This window comes from Sander lucioperca, chromosome 14 (genome assembly GCF_008315115.2).
Source record: "Sander lucioperca isolate FBNREF2018 chromosome 14, SLUC_FBN_1.2, whole genome shotgun sequence".
NCBI lineage: Eukaryota > Metazoa > Chordata > Actinopteri > Perciformes > Percidae > Sander > Sander lucioperca.
The window spans coordinates 2,820,706-2,835,882 of NC_050186.1; the positions used below are offsets into that span (position 1 = coordinate 2,820,706).

The 15,177-nt window shown below is 41.8% G+C and overlaps 1 protein-coding gene across 1 annotated transcript in view; it reads right to left on the reverse strand.

Annotated features, from left to right (window-relative positions):
• The window catches only part of col27a1a (collagen, type XXVII, alpha 1a), a 72,511-nt gene that overhangs the window by 49,590 nt on the left and 7,744 nt on the right, over positions 1–15,177 (reverse strand). The window contains exons 3-5 of the mRNA XM_031317772.2: positions 11,511–13,027; positions 7,121–7,174; positions 1,165–1,218 (exon numbers count right to left, since the gene is read on the reverse strand). Of these exons, the coding sequence (XP_031173632.1) occupies positions 1,165–1,218; positions 7,121–7,174; positions 11,511–13,027 (1,625 nt within the window). The remainder of the gene's footprint in view (positions 1–1,164; positions 1,219–7,120; positions 7,175–11,510; positions 13,028–15,177) is intronic.

A 15,177-nucleotide genomic window follows, 5' to 3' on the forward strand; every position in this document is an offset into this window, starting at 1 on the left:
TTTCCAGTATTTATGCTAAGCTACAGTTCCTCTACTGTTGCCTCCGATTTGAGCCTTATTAGTGATGGATATTGTTAGCTCTTAGAGGAAAACTTAAATTTGGGTTAATACGCTTATTTGCTTCCTTGCTGAGACCTAGATGAGAAGATAGATACCACTCGAGATGGTATCTATCTTCTCATCTAGGAAGAAAACAAGTAATATGTATATATAACTATTCCTTTAAGTAAATAAAAGATAAGCATGTAGGATAAGATAAGGGTAAGAACCAGGTACATAATGATGGGAAGAAGATTGCAAAAAGTGAAGAGAATGCAACAAGGAAATAATATAAATTACGTCAGCGAGACAAGGACAAATACAGTCTGTTTGGGTGACCTGGGGAGGTCAGGGCTCTGGGCAGGGCAGGCAGGGCAGCTGCACAGTTGTCATTTATGCAAGGCATTTTCATAATGCACTTTAAAAAGCGGTAGTGCTCCTCACTCTGAGCACACAGTACCAGAGGTCAAGGGTGTTTGCTAAAGCATACATCAGTCCAGACAATCAGATGAAGGATGCAGAGAATTTGTATTGGGCAGGGTCATCTCCTGTTTAAACGTTAAAATTAGACAGATTTATTAGAGTTCTCACTTTCCCACTTGTAATGTCTTTCCCTGGAGCTCTGATAAATCACTTCAACTCCCCTGGTATCCAACTACCCTTCTCTCTCCACTCCAGTTGCATAGGTAGAACACTCACAGCTTACATTGAGCTGACTTCCAAGAATCTAAACAACCTTAATGAACTTTAAATATGAATGGGAATCCTGACATTCACCTCTGCGGCACACATGTTAAAGTGATACAGCTCTTCAGTATTAAGTGCCAGGGTGTTTGTACTGTAGTGTCTTACACTTCCAGGCTGCCTGCCGTGAACTTAGATAGCCCTGATTCTTTAGCCACAAAGATCCATTACCCTTGTTCCCTTTATGGATTCCAGCTGATATAGAAAAACTGAAAATCTAACACATTCTCGTGAGATTAGAGGCAAGAGAAGATCATAAATATTTTATTAAATTAGTAGTCATCATGTAATGGAAAAATCAACGTGGCTGCCGGGCTCTTGATTAAAAAAAAAGAAAGTCTGACTTGTGATCATTAGTTAGAGCAAGAGTGTGTAAGATACCTTGAGCCCGGGTGGACCAGCTCGGCCAGGGTTTCCATGGGGACCAGGGGCGCCCTGTGGAAAAGCCAGATGGGAGAAAAACATGATCAAACAGTGATTGAGATCTCTATCAATCATCATATTGGGATATAGCTGATGCAGACTGTGGCTTTGCTACTGTGAAGACCATGGAAGGGGGGTTGGGGCAAAGTCTGTCTGGAGAACCTCAGATTTCATGCTACTTTAACCTATTTTCCTATACTTTAGCTGTGTGTGTGTGAGAGTTGGGTGGTGAGGTATTTGGGGTTGGTGTTGGGGGTAGAAGCTTATGGAAAATGGGGCTCTGTGGAGCTGCTTCACCATATGGATGTGGTTTTCCTGCCCCCTGTTGCCTCCACACTCCACAACCCCCCATCCACACACACAAACACACATTTGCCAGGCAGCTTAATGAGTAATGCAGATCATCTCGTATCATAACATTTTGAATTCCTCCGCTGGTGTGCGTTTCTGTCCACATTGGCTGTTGCTGAGGAAATGAACACAACTGTGTCTGAAAGCAAACAAAGCAAGATCTACAGTAGCAGCATATTGGTAATGTGAACCCTCTCGACTCGTCCAGCAGCCCCCATGGGATGGTTTAACAGAAAACCTTTGGAAGCCAGACAATGAATCTACACCAATTTTTAAACTGCAGCCATTAGACATTAACAAAGGGGTTGTTGCTACGTCTCCACCATCCATCTATCTGTCTGTCTGTCTACCTTCTCTTCCTCTGAGTGACTTTTTCCGTGGATCTCTGACCTCGCTCCTGCCCTCCACGTGGTGCAGCACCCTTTGGGCCCCTAACCTACCCCCTGAGTGGGTCAAGGGTCGAGCGAGTCAGAGAGGGCGGAAAAAAGCCACAATTGCTTTAAGAGCCGGGTCAGCAAGTTTCACTGAGGTGAGTCAAAACAAATCAGGAAGCCATTACATTAGTGATCTGCAGCATCAAAAAATAACATCTAGCGACATCCAGGCAGCTCTTTATTATCCAACAGAGGGGGGAAATGTGGGGTTTGGGATGGTTTATACAGTACAGCTCAACAAAAAAGCCCTTTGAGCAAAGTTCAAAAACAGACATACTGGTCGGGTGCAGACATGACAACATAAATGCCTTTTGCTGTAACTGCTCTTCCTTTCAAAGGGCGCTTTGATAGACAGTCATGTCTGATTCACTCAAGACAGAGCTTCTCAGGAATGAACAGGACGTTACTAAGTGTATAGGTGTTGGTATCTCTAAAACAACAACAACAATCCACATAATTTAATAATGCTGTTTAGATGAGATCTGATCTGTTTTTAACTTGTTATATTTCACAAATGTGAATATTTTCATTCCAAGGATTCTCAAGTTTGAAAGATCTTGCCCCTTTTTCTCCCACACTCTCTTTCCCCTTTCATTTTCAGTGTATTTGTATTCAGCTGGCATTCCCTCAAGAGTTATTGTGTGTCCAGACTGATGTTAAGGGATGCTGTTGTGCCCTAAATAAACTTAAACAAACTAGACATGTTTCAATTACATGCTTCAAAATGAACCCTCTGGTTTACCACAGCATTGGGCAGTACACTGGTAGGCACAGGCTGGAACCAACATTTGGTACTGTGCCCTTGCCTCCATGTCGTGTCCCTCTCTCGCACAACAGGTGTCTAATTAGAGAAGACCAGGGTGGGGCGCACACAAGCTGAGGGCTATCAAATGAAAAGCCACCAACCTCTGAACAGCGATGCAGGGCGTTACTGTGGTTCCTGTGGTAATAATGCTGCTACATGTAACTCTGTGCAATTCATTATGATTCTAAGTTAAGGCGTTTTACGTTATGGTAACATGCATGCTGCCTGCTCTCAGGTATATAAATATACAGTAAGTGCTCGATTCAACAAAATTCTATATCAACACCATATGTGCAACTTAAAGCCAAGAAATATTGTATATGCACTTGTGGATCCTAAATCTGGACGCATGACATCACTCCAAGGGTTACATTCCCACACTGAATATTTTAGACGAGGCCTTTTAATGGGCAATGCTGTAAACATAGTCTGACTTTCAACGCTTGCTCGTAAAAGACAGTTTAATGTATATACAGTCACCGTATTAAAGATAAAAGAGAATTTGTATGATGCCGTTCCAAATGAGAGCCGAAGGGGCAATGTCTGATAAACTAAACATTAGATCAAGAGAAGTGAAACCGTTGGACGTCTTCTTAATTAACCATCCCAGTCAACACACACACACACTTAATGATTTTCCTCTGTGGATTCAGAAAAATATTTCACTGTTCGTTAAAGTCGTAATAGCATGCCATGCCATCGCTAAGTGAAAAGAGCAGAACTTGCAGCCCAATGCTATATAAATTACAGTAAAACTTCTTAATAACAGAAGCAGATAGGGCCAATGAATTAAGATGCTGGTAAAAAGGCAAAACTTTAAAAGCAAACCTTTTTTTAAAGTTAAATACATCATGCAGTGACCATATGAAAAAGGAAATAGTAAATAGTCCAAAGTATTTTTTTAGAGATTTACAACAATAACAGTAATAGTTTATAATGGCCATGACAAGTTTAAAAATAATGACCTAACCTAAAGCTAACGTTATGCCAAAAATATAAAAATCTGGTGTTCAAAAATGTACTAAAGTGCCCAAAGGGAGATTGCAAAAAATAGTGAATTGGAGCATAGACTGTGATTTTACTGTCCTGGAGCTTATTACAGTAATGTTCCAGGGGAGAGATCCATATACACAGTTTACACTGGGGATTGTAAAGACCCTTAAAAAGCTTATTTGTCCCCTGGTGCTAACAAAACAGCCGTTGCCTTAAGAAGAACTCAACACCTTTACTCATTTAGTTCTTTATAGTCATAGTTTTCCAAGTTTCTATATGAAATGTCCATCTGTGATCTGAATTAGCTTTACGTACAGGTGGAGCGAGGTGGGGGGATTTTGTATAGTGACAGAGGAGTGGTTTGGAGGGGAAGGACGAGGAAAGATGGGCGAGATTTTTTTCACTCAGACAAAGACCCTTTTGACCCAGCAGGCTCCAGACAAATACATGCAGCCAGTCTTTAGATAGATACCGGCCTGTGTACCCGCAATGCATCCACCACACGTTTTCTCTCACACCCTCCTACCACCGTCGTCATTATACACCTTCAAAGAGACTCAAAAGAGCTCACTCGGACTAAATGGACACCTAGCAAATGCTTCTGTACTGACAGCGGTTGCCATAGCTACGGCGTCTCACACTCACATGTTTTGGATCAGAGGTCAAGGTTCATGGGTGGTGCTTGGTGGGCTCAATGGTGCTCTGTGTGTCATCATGCAGACTTCCAGTAATCCAAGGCTACGGAAGGTCATGCAAAAAAAACTGACTGACTGGAATTTAGTTTTTCACATAAAGTGATGATGCTTATGATCAATTCATGCACTGCCACCTGTGAGCCTGCAGCCTTGGCAACCTGCAGTGTAAGTTAATTTGGAATTAATTTATATCAGTGATGAACAAGTGAATTTAATTTCCCAAATTGAAACCACACTCTTATCTTGCCAAGAGGGAAAACGTGTTTGTGAGTGTGAGTTTGCAAGTGTGTAAGTATACACACACACACACACACACACACACACACACACACACACACACACACACACACACACGTGAGCAGCATTAAACTTGATAAATGCTTTTGTTTACAAGAAAAGCTCCATAATCGGTCTCACTCTTTATATAAGCAGGTCATAAACAAAGCTACATATGTCTGTTCTACAGGGGCGTGGGATTAGTGCTGTAGCGTGTATACACTTCTGTGTGAGCGCTGATGTGTGCTTGTGTGTGCGTTAAACAAAATTACTGTGAGGTCAGAGTCAGACACTGGTGGCATGTTTGCAAGTGACCTCTATTAAAGTGGCATCAAATCCAAAAGCCTTTACAAGTGCTTTCTTATTGAACATGCTTGTTTTCATTATTTGCGCATTGCAAACCAACCATTTCCACTGAATGCCACAGGCAGTTCAACAGCTGGTTTGCTGTGGTTGACAAAGGCCACGTCTAAGCTGCCAGGATGTAAATCAGTATGAGGTGATACATACTGTTGATGAATGAGGTTTTAGACAGGCAGAGGGGCTTTACCAAGCACAAGTTTAAGTCGAAACCGTATGTCCAAACCTGTCCATGCTTCAACCTAAGCTGGAGGAATTGTGTAGCATTGCATATTGCATAAGTCCCTTAACTTAAATTGGGAGCACATTTTGAGAAAAGCTGAGCTCAGTAATACAAAAATAGTTCCACTCTCAGTCATATCACAATCACATTTTGTGATTTTTAAGGCCAATTAAAGTTTTATTCCAGGTAAGTTTGATTTTGATCATAACAAATCCACCTAAGTAGGCCTGATGTTGTGGAACTGCTACTAGAGACGGGATGGGAGGTACTGCAGGGGCTTAAATAGCTTTAATTAGAGCCAGACAAAGACCTCCTTATACATCTATAGTGGTGGGGGATCACAGAGACTTTGGCTTAAGAGTCTCTCCGACACATAGGCCTATAGACACAAACAGTAAGTGATTAAAACACACACCCACACATAAAAAGACACAAGCACATGCATCCATTGACATAAAGCATCCATTACTGTATATTTGATGCATGTAGACTTCTATTGTCTGGACTGACTGAGTAGCTTGTTTGTAGTGTTTGTCTATTAATGAGCGAGAAGCTTCTGTAGTCTACAGGCATGCTAGCGACTTTGTTTGGCTGTTTATAGGTGCAGCAGTGCTAACATGCAAACAATAATAATGCTAACATGCTGATGTTTAGCAGGTATAATGTTTACCATGTTCGATATCGTACTTAGTTTAGCGTGTTAGCAATCTAACATTTGCTTTATAGTGCCAAACACCAAGTACAGCTGAAGCTTATGAGAATGTTAAATTTTAGTTTTGCAAAATTAGTTTTGCAGGTTTTGCTCATAAAGTCAATAGTTGTTGAATGAGACATTTTTCTAAACCATCAATGTCAACCTACTGGTGGCGCTAGAGTAAATGTCCGGGGATTACCAAAGTTAGCAGGATTCATCCTCTGGGGAACATGAATGTCTGTGCACATTTCCATTGCAACTCATTCAATAATCAGTCTGAAGAGAGTAACAGAGGAAGTAAAATAGAGTTCCTCAAAGAAGACCCATAAATGAGACTATATCTATTTAACCGCCTTGGAGAAAGAGGCCTTTCATTAGTCCAAAATGGGATCCCTATGAAGTGTTAGTGCAGCCTGCTGCAACAGCTCAGTGAGGAGAAGAAAGTCCAGTGGAGCCATGTGTTCTCTGTCTGTTTACAGTGCTTTTATTAGGCATCCTGTGGCACAGCCAGCCTTTTGAAAGGCCGTCTTTATAGGAGTTTTCCTGTTTATGCTTAGGGGTGGGAGGTCAGCACTCGCAGCCCCGTGCTGAATATGGTCAATCTGTCTGCATAGGAAAACTTAGTGTGTATGTGATTGTGTGTGTGTGTGTGTGTGTGTGTCAGCTAGGTGATGGGAGGGATTTAAAGTGATGTGGGAGCCTGGCTTGGCAGGTTATTATTGTAACTTTAGAAAATGGTCCAGGACGTTGCCTTCTAGGCTGGAACACACAGATACAGTCCTCTCTGTATGTCTGTCTTTCTGAGTCACCTCTCTGCGAAGGGGGTTATTTACTATACTACTATACTACTGTGTTTGAGCTTTCGTTAACATGTACGTCAGTGTCAGTAGCAAAAAACACAAACAAACAAACATGCACGCAGAGAGACACCCACAGTTTACCTAAATAAAGACACGCTTAAACATGGTACCATAAAAACAAAAATGTTGGAGTCGAACACCAGATAAAACCATTTCTACAGGTTACAAATGGAAGTGTGTTTAATGTGGCTGGAGGTGTTTGCGAGCGACCAAGGAGACTTACCCGAGGACCCCTCTTGCCCGGCAGGCCTGGCTTCCCTGGAGGTCCTGGCAGTCCCTGAAGAAAGAGAAAGTGTACTGAGTGACAGCATATAGACAATCTTATTTAAAACCCAAGCAATCCCCTTTTATCATACTCTATCAAAATCATCAGGTCATTAAGACACAGACACAGACATGTGCACAGTGGCTGCAAGGTAAAAAAAATGACACATTTTCGCTCTGAAGTAATTCTATCTCAAGGTGATGAGAGTTCAGCCTTATCCATCAGGAACGTCTTAGCCTGTGTGTGGCAGGAAACCATAGAAACCACTAGAAATAACAGGTCATTTCCTGTGCCACTCAATGCCTCTGTGTGGCTTTATCAGCTTTGTGCTCATTCGATTTCTTTCAATCAAAAAAGAGGAAAAGGAGAAGTGAGGAAAACAGAGCCACTGTTGATTGCTGTGGCTAACAAGAGCTACCTGTAGGGCTCTGGATCCTGATGAAAATTTGTGTTAAAGCCTCTATATGGCATTTTTTAAATGTTTTCTTCACTGTAAATGAATGACAGTATTTTTACTATGCTGTTAAATCCAATGCCTGAGATAACAGATATGAGGATCTAGTAAAAAAGCAGCAGCATCTACTATAAAGCGCAGTTATTGTAGTGTGAAAGTTTTACCCTTTCTGTAGTTTCCTCAGCTCATTTTTCACAAGGCTATGAACTTTAAGAGACAAAGCACAACTTCAAAAACAATTTCAACTTCAAAACCACGCCAACCTGAGTCTAAAGATTATTGTGAGCATAGCCATACAGTATAATGTACGTAACTGTCTGTCTGCGATCTGGTGTATCGCTCTGAAGATTATAATTTGCCCCCCGCCATCTCTTCCAGGAAGACCTCCATGGTTGAGACCACCCCCATTGTTACAGGTGGCATGCTCTGTGGTGGCCTAAGGACCTGTCAACATCACCCTCCTGTCCATCTTGACACTTCCACCCCCTGCTTTGGCCCTTCTTCCTTAAACTTGTTTGTTTGTTTGTTTGAACTGTCTTTTCCTCTTTGCACCTGTCCATCTTCAACATATATTTTTTTTGAGAGAGAATGTGTATGTTGACTGCTCTCTAGCCAGGGAGGTAGCAGTCTCACGAAATCCCCACATCAGTAAGCATTATCCAATCACCACATTTCAAACACAGCCTGATGGCAAAGTCTGTTTTCAGTTATAAGGTTAAGACTTGCTGACTGTGTCTGTGAGGTAGCTAGAACATGATTTGTGCCACCTGACAACTGAATCTGAATTTCATACTTAGTTGTGCTATGATCTGTGAATGCATTTGTTTCAAAATATTACTTGTTTGACTTGTTTGACAATTTTAATTAAAAACTACTAGGGGTGGGAATCACCAGAGGCCTCACGATACGATATCATCACCTGATACTTACGTCACAATACAATATTATTACGATTTTGAAACATATTGCAATATTCTGTGATATATTGCAATTTATTACCTTTTTTCCAACTTCAAATTTTTCCCAATTTCAAATTATGTTTGTTGTTTTATCTAAAAAGATAGATTTTTCGGTTTGTTCATCTCACTTCAATTGTATTGCTGCAAAATGGGATTGTCAAACAGAAAAACTGACCAACACATATATAATAATAGATCGATACTTGGCATCTGTGTATCGATACAGTATTGCCATGAAAAATATTGCGATACTATGTTGTATCTATTTTTTCCCCCACCCCTAAAAACTACTGGAATACACAGTGCAAACTATGCAAACTCCCCGTAATTGTCATAATTTCAAAGTACTGTAACTTACAGTAACTGCTTAAAAGTTTTTATTGTGGCAACATTTAAGGCAGCTTTCAGGTACAATATAACTGAATACAGAAACCTAGTTATGTTAGTTATACAAGTTCAGGTTTAAATCAAATTAAAACTCACAGCTAAAACAGCTCCAATTAAAAACTAATCAGATCAAAACTCCAACTCTCACTTTCAGCAATCACATAAAACTTCAGAACATATTAATCACATACAGGTGTGCAGTGGAACTGATTTTTAAGGCAGCATTGAGGAGCCAAAGGCGCCTCAGATAGAAGAACTGTGCCATATCTGTGCCTGCACGGGATATTTCTCCTGGCAGCCAGAGTGCAAAATCTGCACAGTGGAGTCCAAATCATGGTTCTATTGTGTCTTTTAGTAGAAGACTTTAATGTTTTAGACAGCAAGACTGCAAGAGATGAATGATGAAGCTATTGGCTGAAACCTCAGTGAATGCAAGATTTTAATTGTCTTTGAATTTCATATTTGTCAAAATGTGTGTGTATAAAAAAAAGAGAATGTATGTTTGTACAAGACTGTGCTGTGAGAAGGAGAAAGAGACAGAGTATGTACATGGCATGTGTATTTATGAAATCCAAACTACGTTAAAAAGGAAGTGTGACTGGGTTCATCTGGGATCTCCCGAGGCACTATATGGCAACACAGAGACACGCATATGCATAAAAATAGGCCTACACACAGACTTTGACAGAAAGCACCTGTTTAATCCCTGAGTTATTCACAGAATAAATCCACATGCAAGGCTAAATATGTGATCCTGTCAAATGTCATTTAAATCAGAATATAAATAATAAAAAAAAATATTTTTATATTAAGCCTAGATCATTAATACAGATTCTGAGACAACTAGAGTACATGCTACAGTTTTGTTACTATGGTTGGCCGTTCAGTTTTGTGGTCTCAGATTGGGGTATTTTATCATATAATTGGCATAACAAGGCAAAAGTTTGTTTGGCCTCCTCAGTATAATATCAGCAATAAATGTGTCAGACAGTCCTTCAGTAAATTACCTTATAACTTCCTTTAATCATCCTTCTACAATCTCTTTTCTCTGGTAGATTACAGCACTTCATTTCGAGATTGCAGGTAGTGCCTTCTAAATGCCAGTAATTTGGTTTAACGTAATAACAGTCACGTCTGGTGTAGACATCAGCATAGATGTAAATTAGCCAACCCTTGACACACCACAATCTACAGCAGAAAATTACAGACCACTACAAAGAATAAGAAAGGCACACATATCAAACACACAGGCCCTGCTCACACCTTACACTAAAATGACTCAATTACAAGACACAAGTGCAAACACACCCAGAACGTGCTTAAGAGACACTGAGGTGGGATTACTCAGGCCACATTTGAAGGTGAGGTGAAGAACGGTCTAGACAATTATGTAGAGCTTATAACGCGATGCAGCTCCCAAACACAGTTGATTTGTCTATCAACATTCTGAACTCCATATCTCCTATTGAGTAGTCAACAAATCCCTTTTTTTCTGATCTTTGGCCAAGCACAAATGTAAGTGTGCATGTGTATATTTTCGGGAAGCAGTCACAGTTTACTCACAAATAAAATCAACTATGAAGCTAAATTTAATATCAAGTGGTCAGTCAAGATGCAACTGAGATGCTGGGTGTGACAAAAGGTGAAAATAGACCTGACTGCTTCAGTGTTCCCACTGCTTGTGATATACTATGGGCCTAGCCTACTTTTGCGCTGCGTTGGGAAGCTTAAAAATGATGGTGTTTACTGACTGTTTTGACCCTTGACCTAGCTTTAAAAGGAGGGCCATGAGACCTCCACTAGTACTATATGACAGAGGAATCTGGTGCAAAGACGGCAAGGCGTCAGACCTGACACGTCACACCCAGCCTGGAGGGTTCAATGCACAGAGGAAGGAGGAAAGGAGGGAGGAAAAAGTAAGATTACTAACCTTTGTGGGAAAGGACATAGTGTTACATTAACCTACATATCTTTGTGGTCTTTCCAGCCCAGAGCACTAAAATCAAACCTGGTCTTTCACAAGTGACAAAGACCAGCACAGACTGGGATGTCCTTAATGGAGTGTATTTCACTCTTCACCACTTTACTTAAGTAAACCATCAAACTCACCACCCACAACTGCCAGCATGAACAGCTTAGGCATACTGCATGTTTCTTCATCTTGATTTTGCAGAACCTTTAGCTTTTTGCTTTTGCTACAGCCAGAGCGGAAAAGAGGACTACAATGCATCAATCTTACCTATGCTACACTGGCACCTTGTCAGCCTCAGAAACTATTTTATGACTCTTTTTCACTGTATATTCCTGTTTTCTTCTAATGTAAACCATAGCCGGGGCCCCTTTTTATTGCTACGCTTCTGTGTTCCCCACCTGTCCACCAGGCACATTAAATCCTTAAAGCATGTAGTGTTAGCTAGCTCTTGATCGAAAAAGAGTGCTCAAGCACATGAATGCATCTGTTGTAAATTTACTGTTGTTAATATGCTTTTTTTTGTCACACACACACAAACACACTCATTAACCAATCCAATAGACCAGACGTGCTTACCGATGGGCCTGCTTCTCCTTTCTGTCCTATAGGTCCAGCTAGCAGGGAGAACTGAGTAGGTGGCACCTCCCAGCTCTGGAAGCCATCAGTAGCAGGTGGTGTTACTGGGTTGTATGAAGATCTGGTTGGTTGCGGGGTGACTGTAGCCTTGGTGGTTTTGGTTTGCTTTGTTGGTTTGATGACCTGTTTGGAGACTGGCTTGGAGGTTTTAGCAGTTGTAGTTTTGGAGATTGTTGATTTTGAGGGGTTAACTTTGTATATCGATGGTTTAGAAGGGACAACTTTGACAGAATTTGTTTTAGGTTTGGACGGAGTGGCTTTGGATGGTGTAACTTTAGGCTTGGGAGATGCTTTCTTGGCTGTGGTGGGTTGTGGTTTCTTTGGGACTACACCTTGTTCTGATAAGGCAGAGTCAGGCTTGGTCTTGGAGGGTTTGGTGCTGGTAGTGGCTGGAATAGTAGGTTTCTTCTTGTTGTCTGTTCCTGCAATCGTCTTTTTGGAGTTGTTATGAGGAGTGGGCTTTGGGGGGGTTTGTTTGGAGGGTTTCTGATTTGAAGCTTTAGAGGTGGTGGGTCTTGGGTTTGGGGGTTTTGTCGGGGGTGCTCTTGTCCCGAGTGGTGCTGTGACACTTTCAGTCCTGGTCTTTGGAGGCGGGAAGGCCATACCAAGCTGGACTGTGACTGGCATCGCAGTTCCCAGAAGGGGTGTAGAAATTGTCCCAGGGCTGGGCTTTATTGTTTGGGTGGGGGCCACATATCTGACAGCCGAAGCAGCAGCGGCAACACTCCTGGCAAGGCTCAGCCCCGTGGTCTTCCTGGGCGTTTCCGGGCCACCACGTTTAGGGGTAGCAGCGGTAGCTGTGATGTTTGTTTCTCGCTGTAGGATAGGCAACAAGGGAGGAAGGTTAGGCCTGTATGTGTCAGCTTCCCTGCACTGTTTCTTAATGTACCTGCAGTAGTTGTGAGCTGCCTGTGCAGAAGGGACCAGGTCAAACTGGCAGATGGCTCCTTCAAAGTGTGCTGAGGCTTGCTGCTGGCTTGTCCGCCCCAGCAGGAAGGAGCCCTGGAGCTCTGGAGCCAGTCCCTCCTCACTGTCCCACCCAAAGTCTGCATGAACACTTTGCTCTCCGCAGGAGGCATATAGAGTCACTCTCTGTCCATTAATTCCCACCGCCAGCTGGTGCCACTGACCATCATGGGGCTCATAGGGGAGTGCCACCGAGGTGTTTGGTCCAGTGTGAAGGACCAGATTGCCCGGTGTAAGCTGCAGACCGAGAAGGAGCTTCTTGCGGCCTGAGAGCAGGGTGAAGAGGAAAGCACTGTTGACACGGTGTGAGCGCACACTCAGGACCAGTGCCAGGTTTGGCCAGATGGCCGCTGGGAAGACTGAACGCAATGGAGTTTCAATGTGCGCCCGCTGGTTGAGGATGATCCCCGATCTGAATGGAATGACCCCTGCTGGCACCGAGCGTGACGGTTTCTCTCCCTTGAGCCCCAACTTTTGAATGATGTCCACATCTGGATAAAAGGGAGAGCAGTGTTAGAGGTGCAAATAATGATGACAGTTTTGTTCATAAAGGTTACACACACAAAGCCTATAATTATGTACTCTCTTTAGTACCTGGAGTATATTTTACAATTAATTTAAAGTTTGAAGACTACATTATCCTTCTGGTCGCAACTGTTTTGTTGATCCTTAATCATTCTTTTCATATTTCATTATAAGTCTGTTTTATTTAAAAAATTCAAAAATCACACAAGGGAAACCGCAGGATAATTGGCAGGACACAGGAGAGTAATGAGTTTCCCACTGAGCAGCTGGACTAATAAGAAACCTTTGCTATTGTATGTGCCCAAACTGAGTGTTGTCCCTAAACACAACACTCATCACACGTCAGTGAAATCCTCCATGCTAACTAGGAGTGAAACACAGGGGAAAATGGGAAAACTAGCCTCAGTTTTGTTGATATAGTAACACTCAGAAACATGACCAATTGAGCAACAATACACACACACACACACACACACACACACACACACACACACACACACACACACACACACACACACACACACACACACACACACACACAAAAACAGTTAGCAGATTAGGATGAGAGCAATCATGCCAAGACAACTGTTAAACATCTTAAAATTATTAATAGGACATTATGCATATACTGCAGGATGACCAGATGGGAAAAAAAGATGGTTGATGCAAAAAAAATAAAATAAATGAAATCCAAAGAATAATAAACTCAGTGGGTTTTAAGGCCACCACGATGTCTAGTGCAACTTTAGGCCAAAACAAATGACTATGTATAGGTCCACAAAGACATTAAACTAGGCTGATGATAGGGGAGTGGAGCGACCTCGGTTGGTTGGTCTCTGAGTGGGTAGATGCTGCACAGAGGTGCTGTGGTGGACTCTGTTTCAAATGTCAGCGGTTTGCAGCCTCACGCTTCTCTCGAATATGGAAAGTTCTGGCATCGTTTTGACCATATGACAATATTACTCTTGTGAAGCATAAAACAGCTTTAAACATGCCCACAACAGATGTCCTCAGATTATAGCATGTTTATTGATACAGGTCTGCAAAATCTTAAAGGAGCTGCTCACCCAAAAATGTAAGCCTAATGTGGCCATATTGTAACAGCTCCAAAGGGTAACAAAAAAATCATTTAAGGTTTCAAAGCCAGACCAAAGCACTGTGGTTCCAAATATAGGGGCCTCACCTTATTTTCCTTCCTGTCTGTCATGTTGTGCTATTTGAGGGGGCTAAATAAACTTCACATTATTTTTTGGTTTACATGAAGCAAAACATTAATTAATATTGGGTTAATTAAATGAAATATGAACATGAGAACTCTGACTTTAACTTGAGACATACAAAGTAGTGCAATAGCTATTCAAAATTAAATGAAATATGAACATGAGAACTCTGATTTTCACTTGAGACATGCAAAGTAGTGCAATAGCTATTCAAACAAGAATAATGTTCAGGTTCAGGTGCTTTTTTCTAGTGCTAATCAAGTTACATAGATCCATCAAAATCGCCCAGAGACAGAGAAAGAGACAGAGAAAAAATAATGCAGGAAATATATTCATTCCTTCACCATATTCGTTTTAGGGACTCCATTGCCTAAAACTCCAACTCCACTCCAACTGACCACTAAACCCCCATGATCATGTGTGGCATGGAGCAAGACTTTGTTGTTGGTGTTCACCCTGTGCTTATGGAAACATGACGGCTGGTGGAGGTAATTCTGAAGGGAGCTCAGTCAAGGCCAAAGCAGCCAGTACCAGGAACCCACAATCAGGCTAAAGGACCTAATCCTCTCTTATAACTGGCCAGCGCACTCCACTAAAGGAGAATGAAAGACTGTTGGATACTGTATAAAGCTAACAATATGTGTTTCTGAAATTTTGAGGAACAAGGGACAGAGTTCAGGTTCTTGCATCACTGATATCAAGGCATTGCATTTTTGGTTTAAGGCTATAGGGGATTAATGAGCCAAAGGACATCGGCATCATCAGAAAATCTCCCCTCTTCCCTGCTTCTCTCTGCCCTTCTCATCAATAGAGCCAGTTTGGAAATTCAGAACAAGGCCACAATAACCGCAAGTTAGTATAGCATCACCCTGCCTGGAGGCAGAATACAGTTTCCA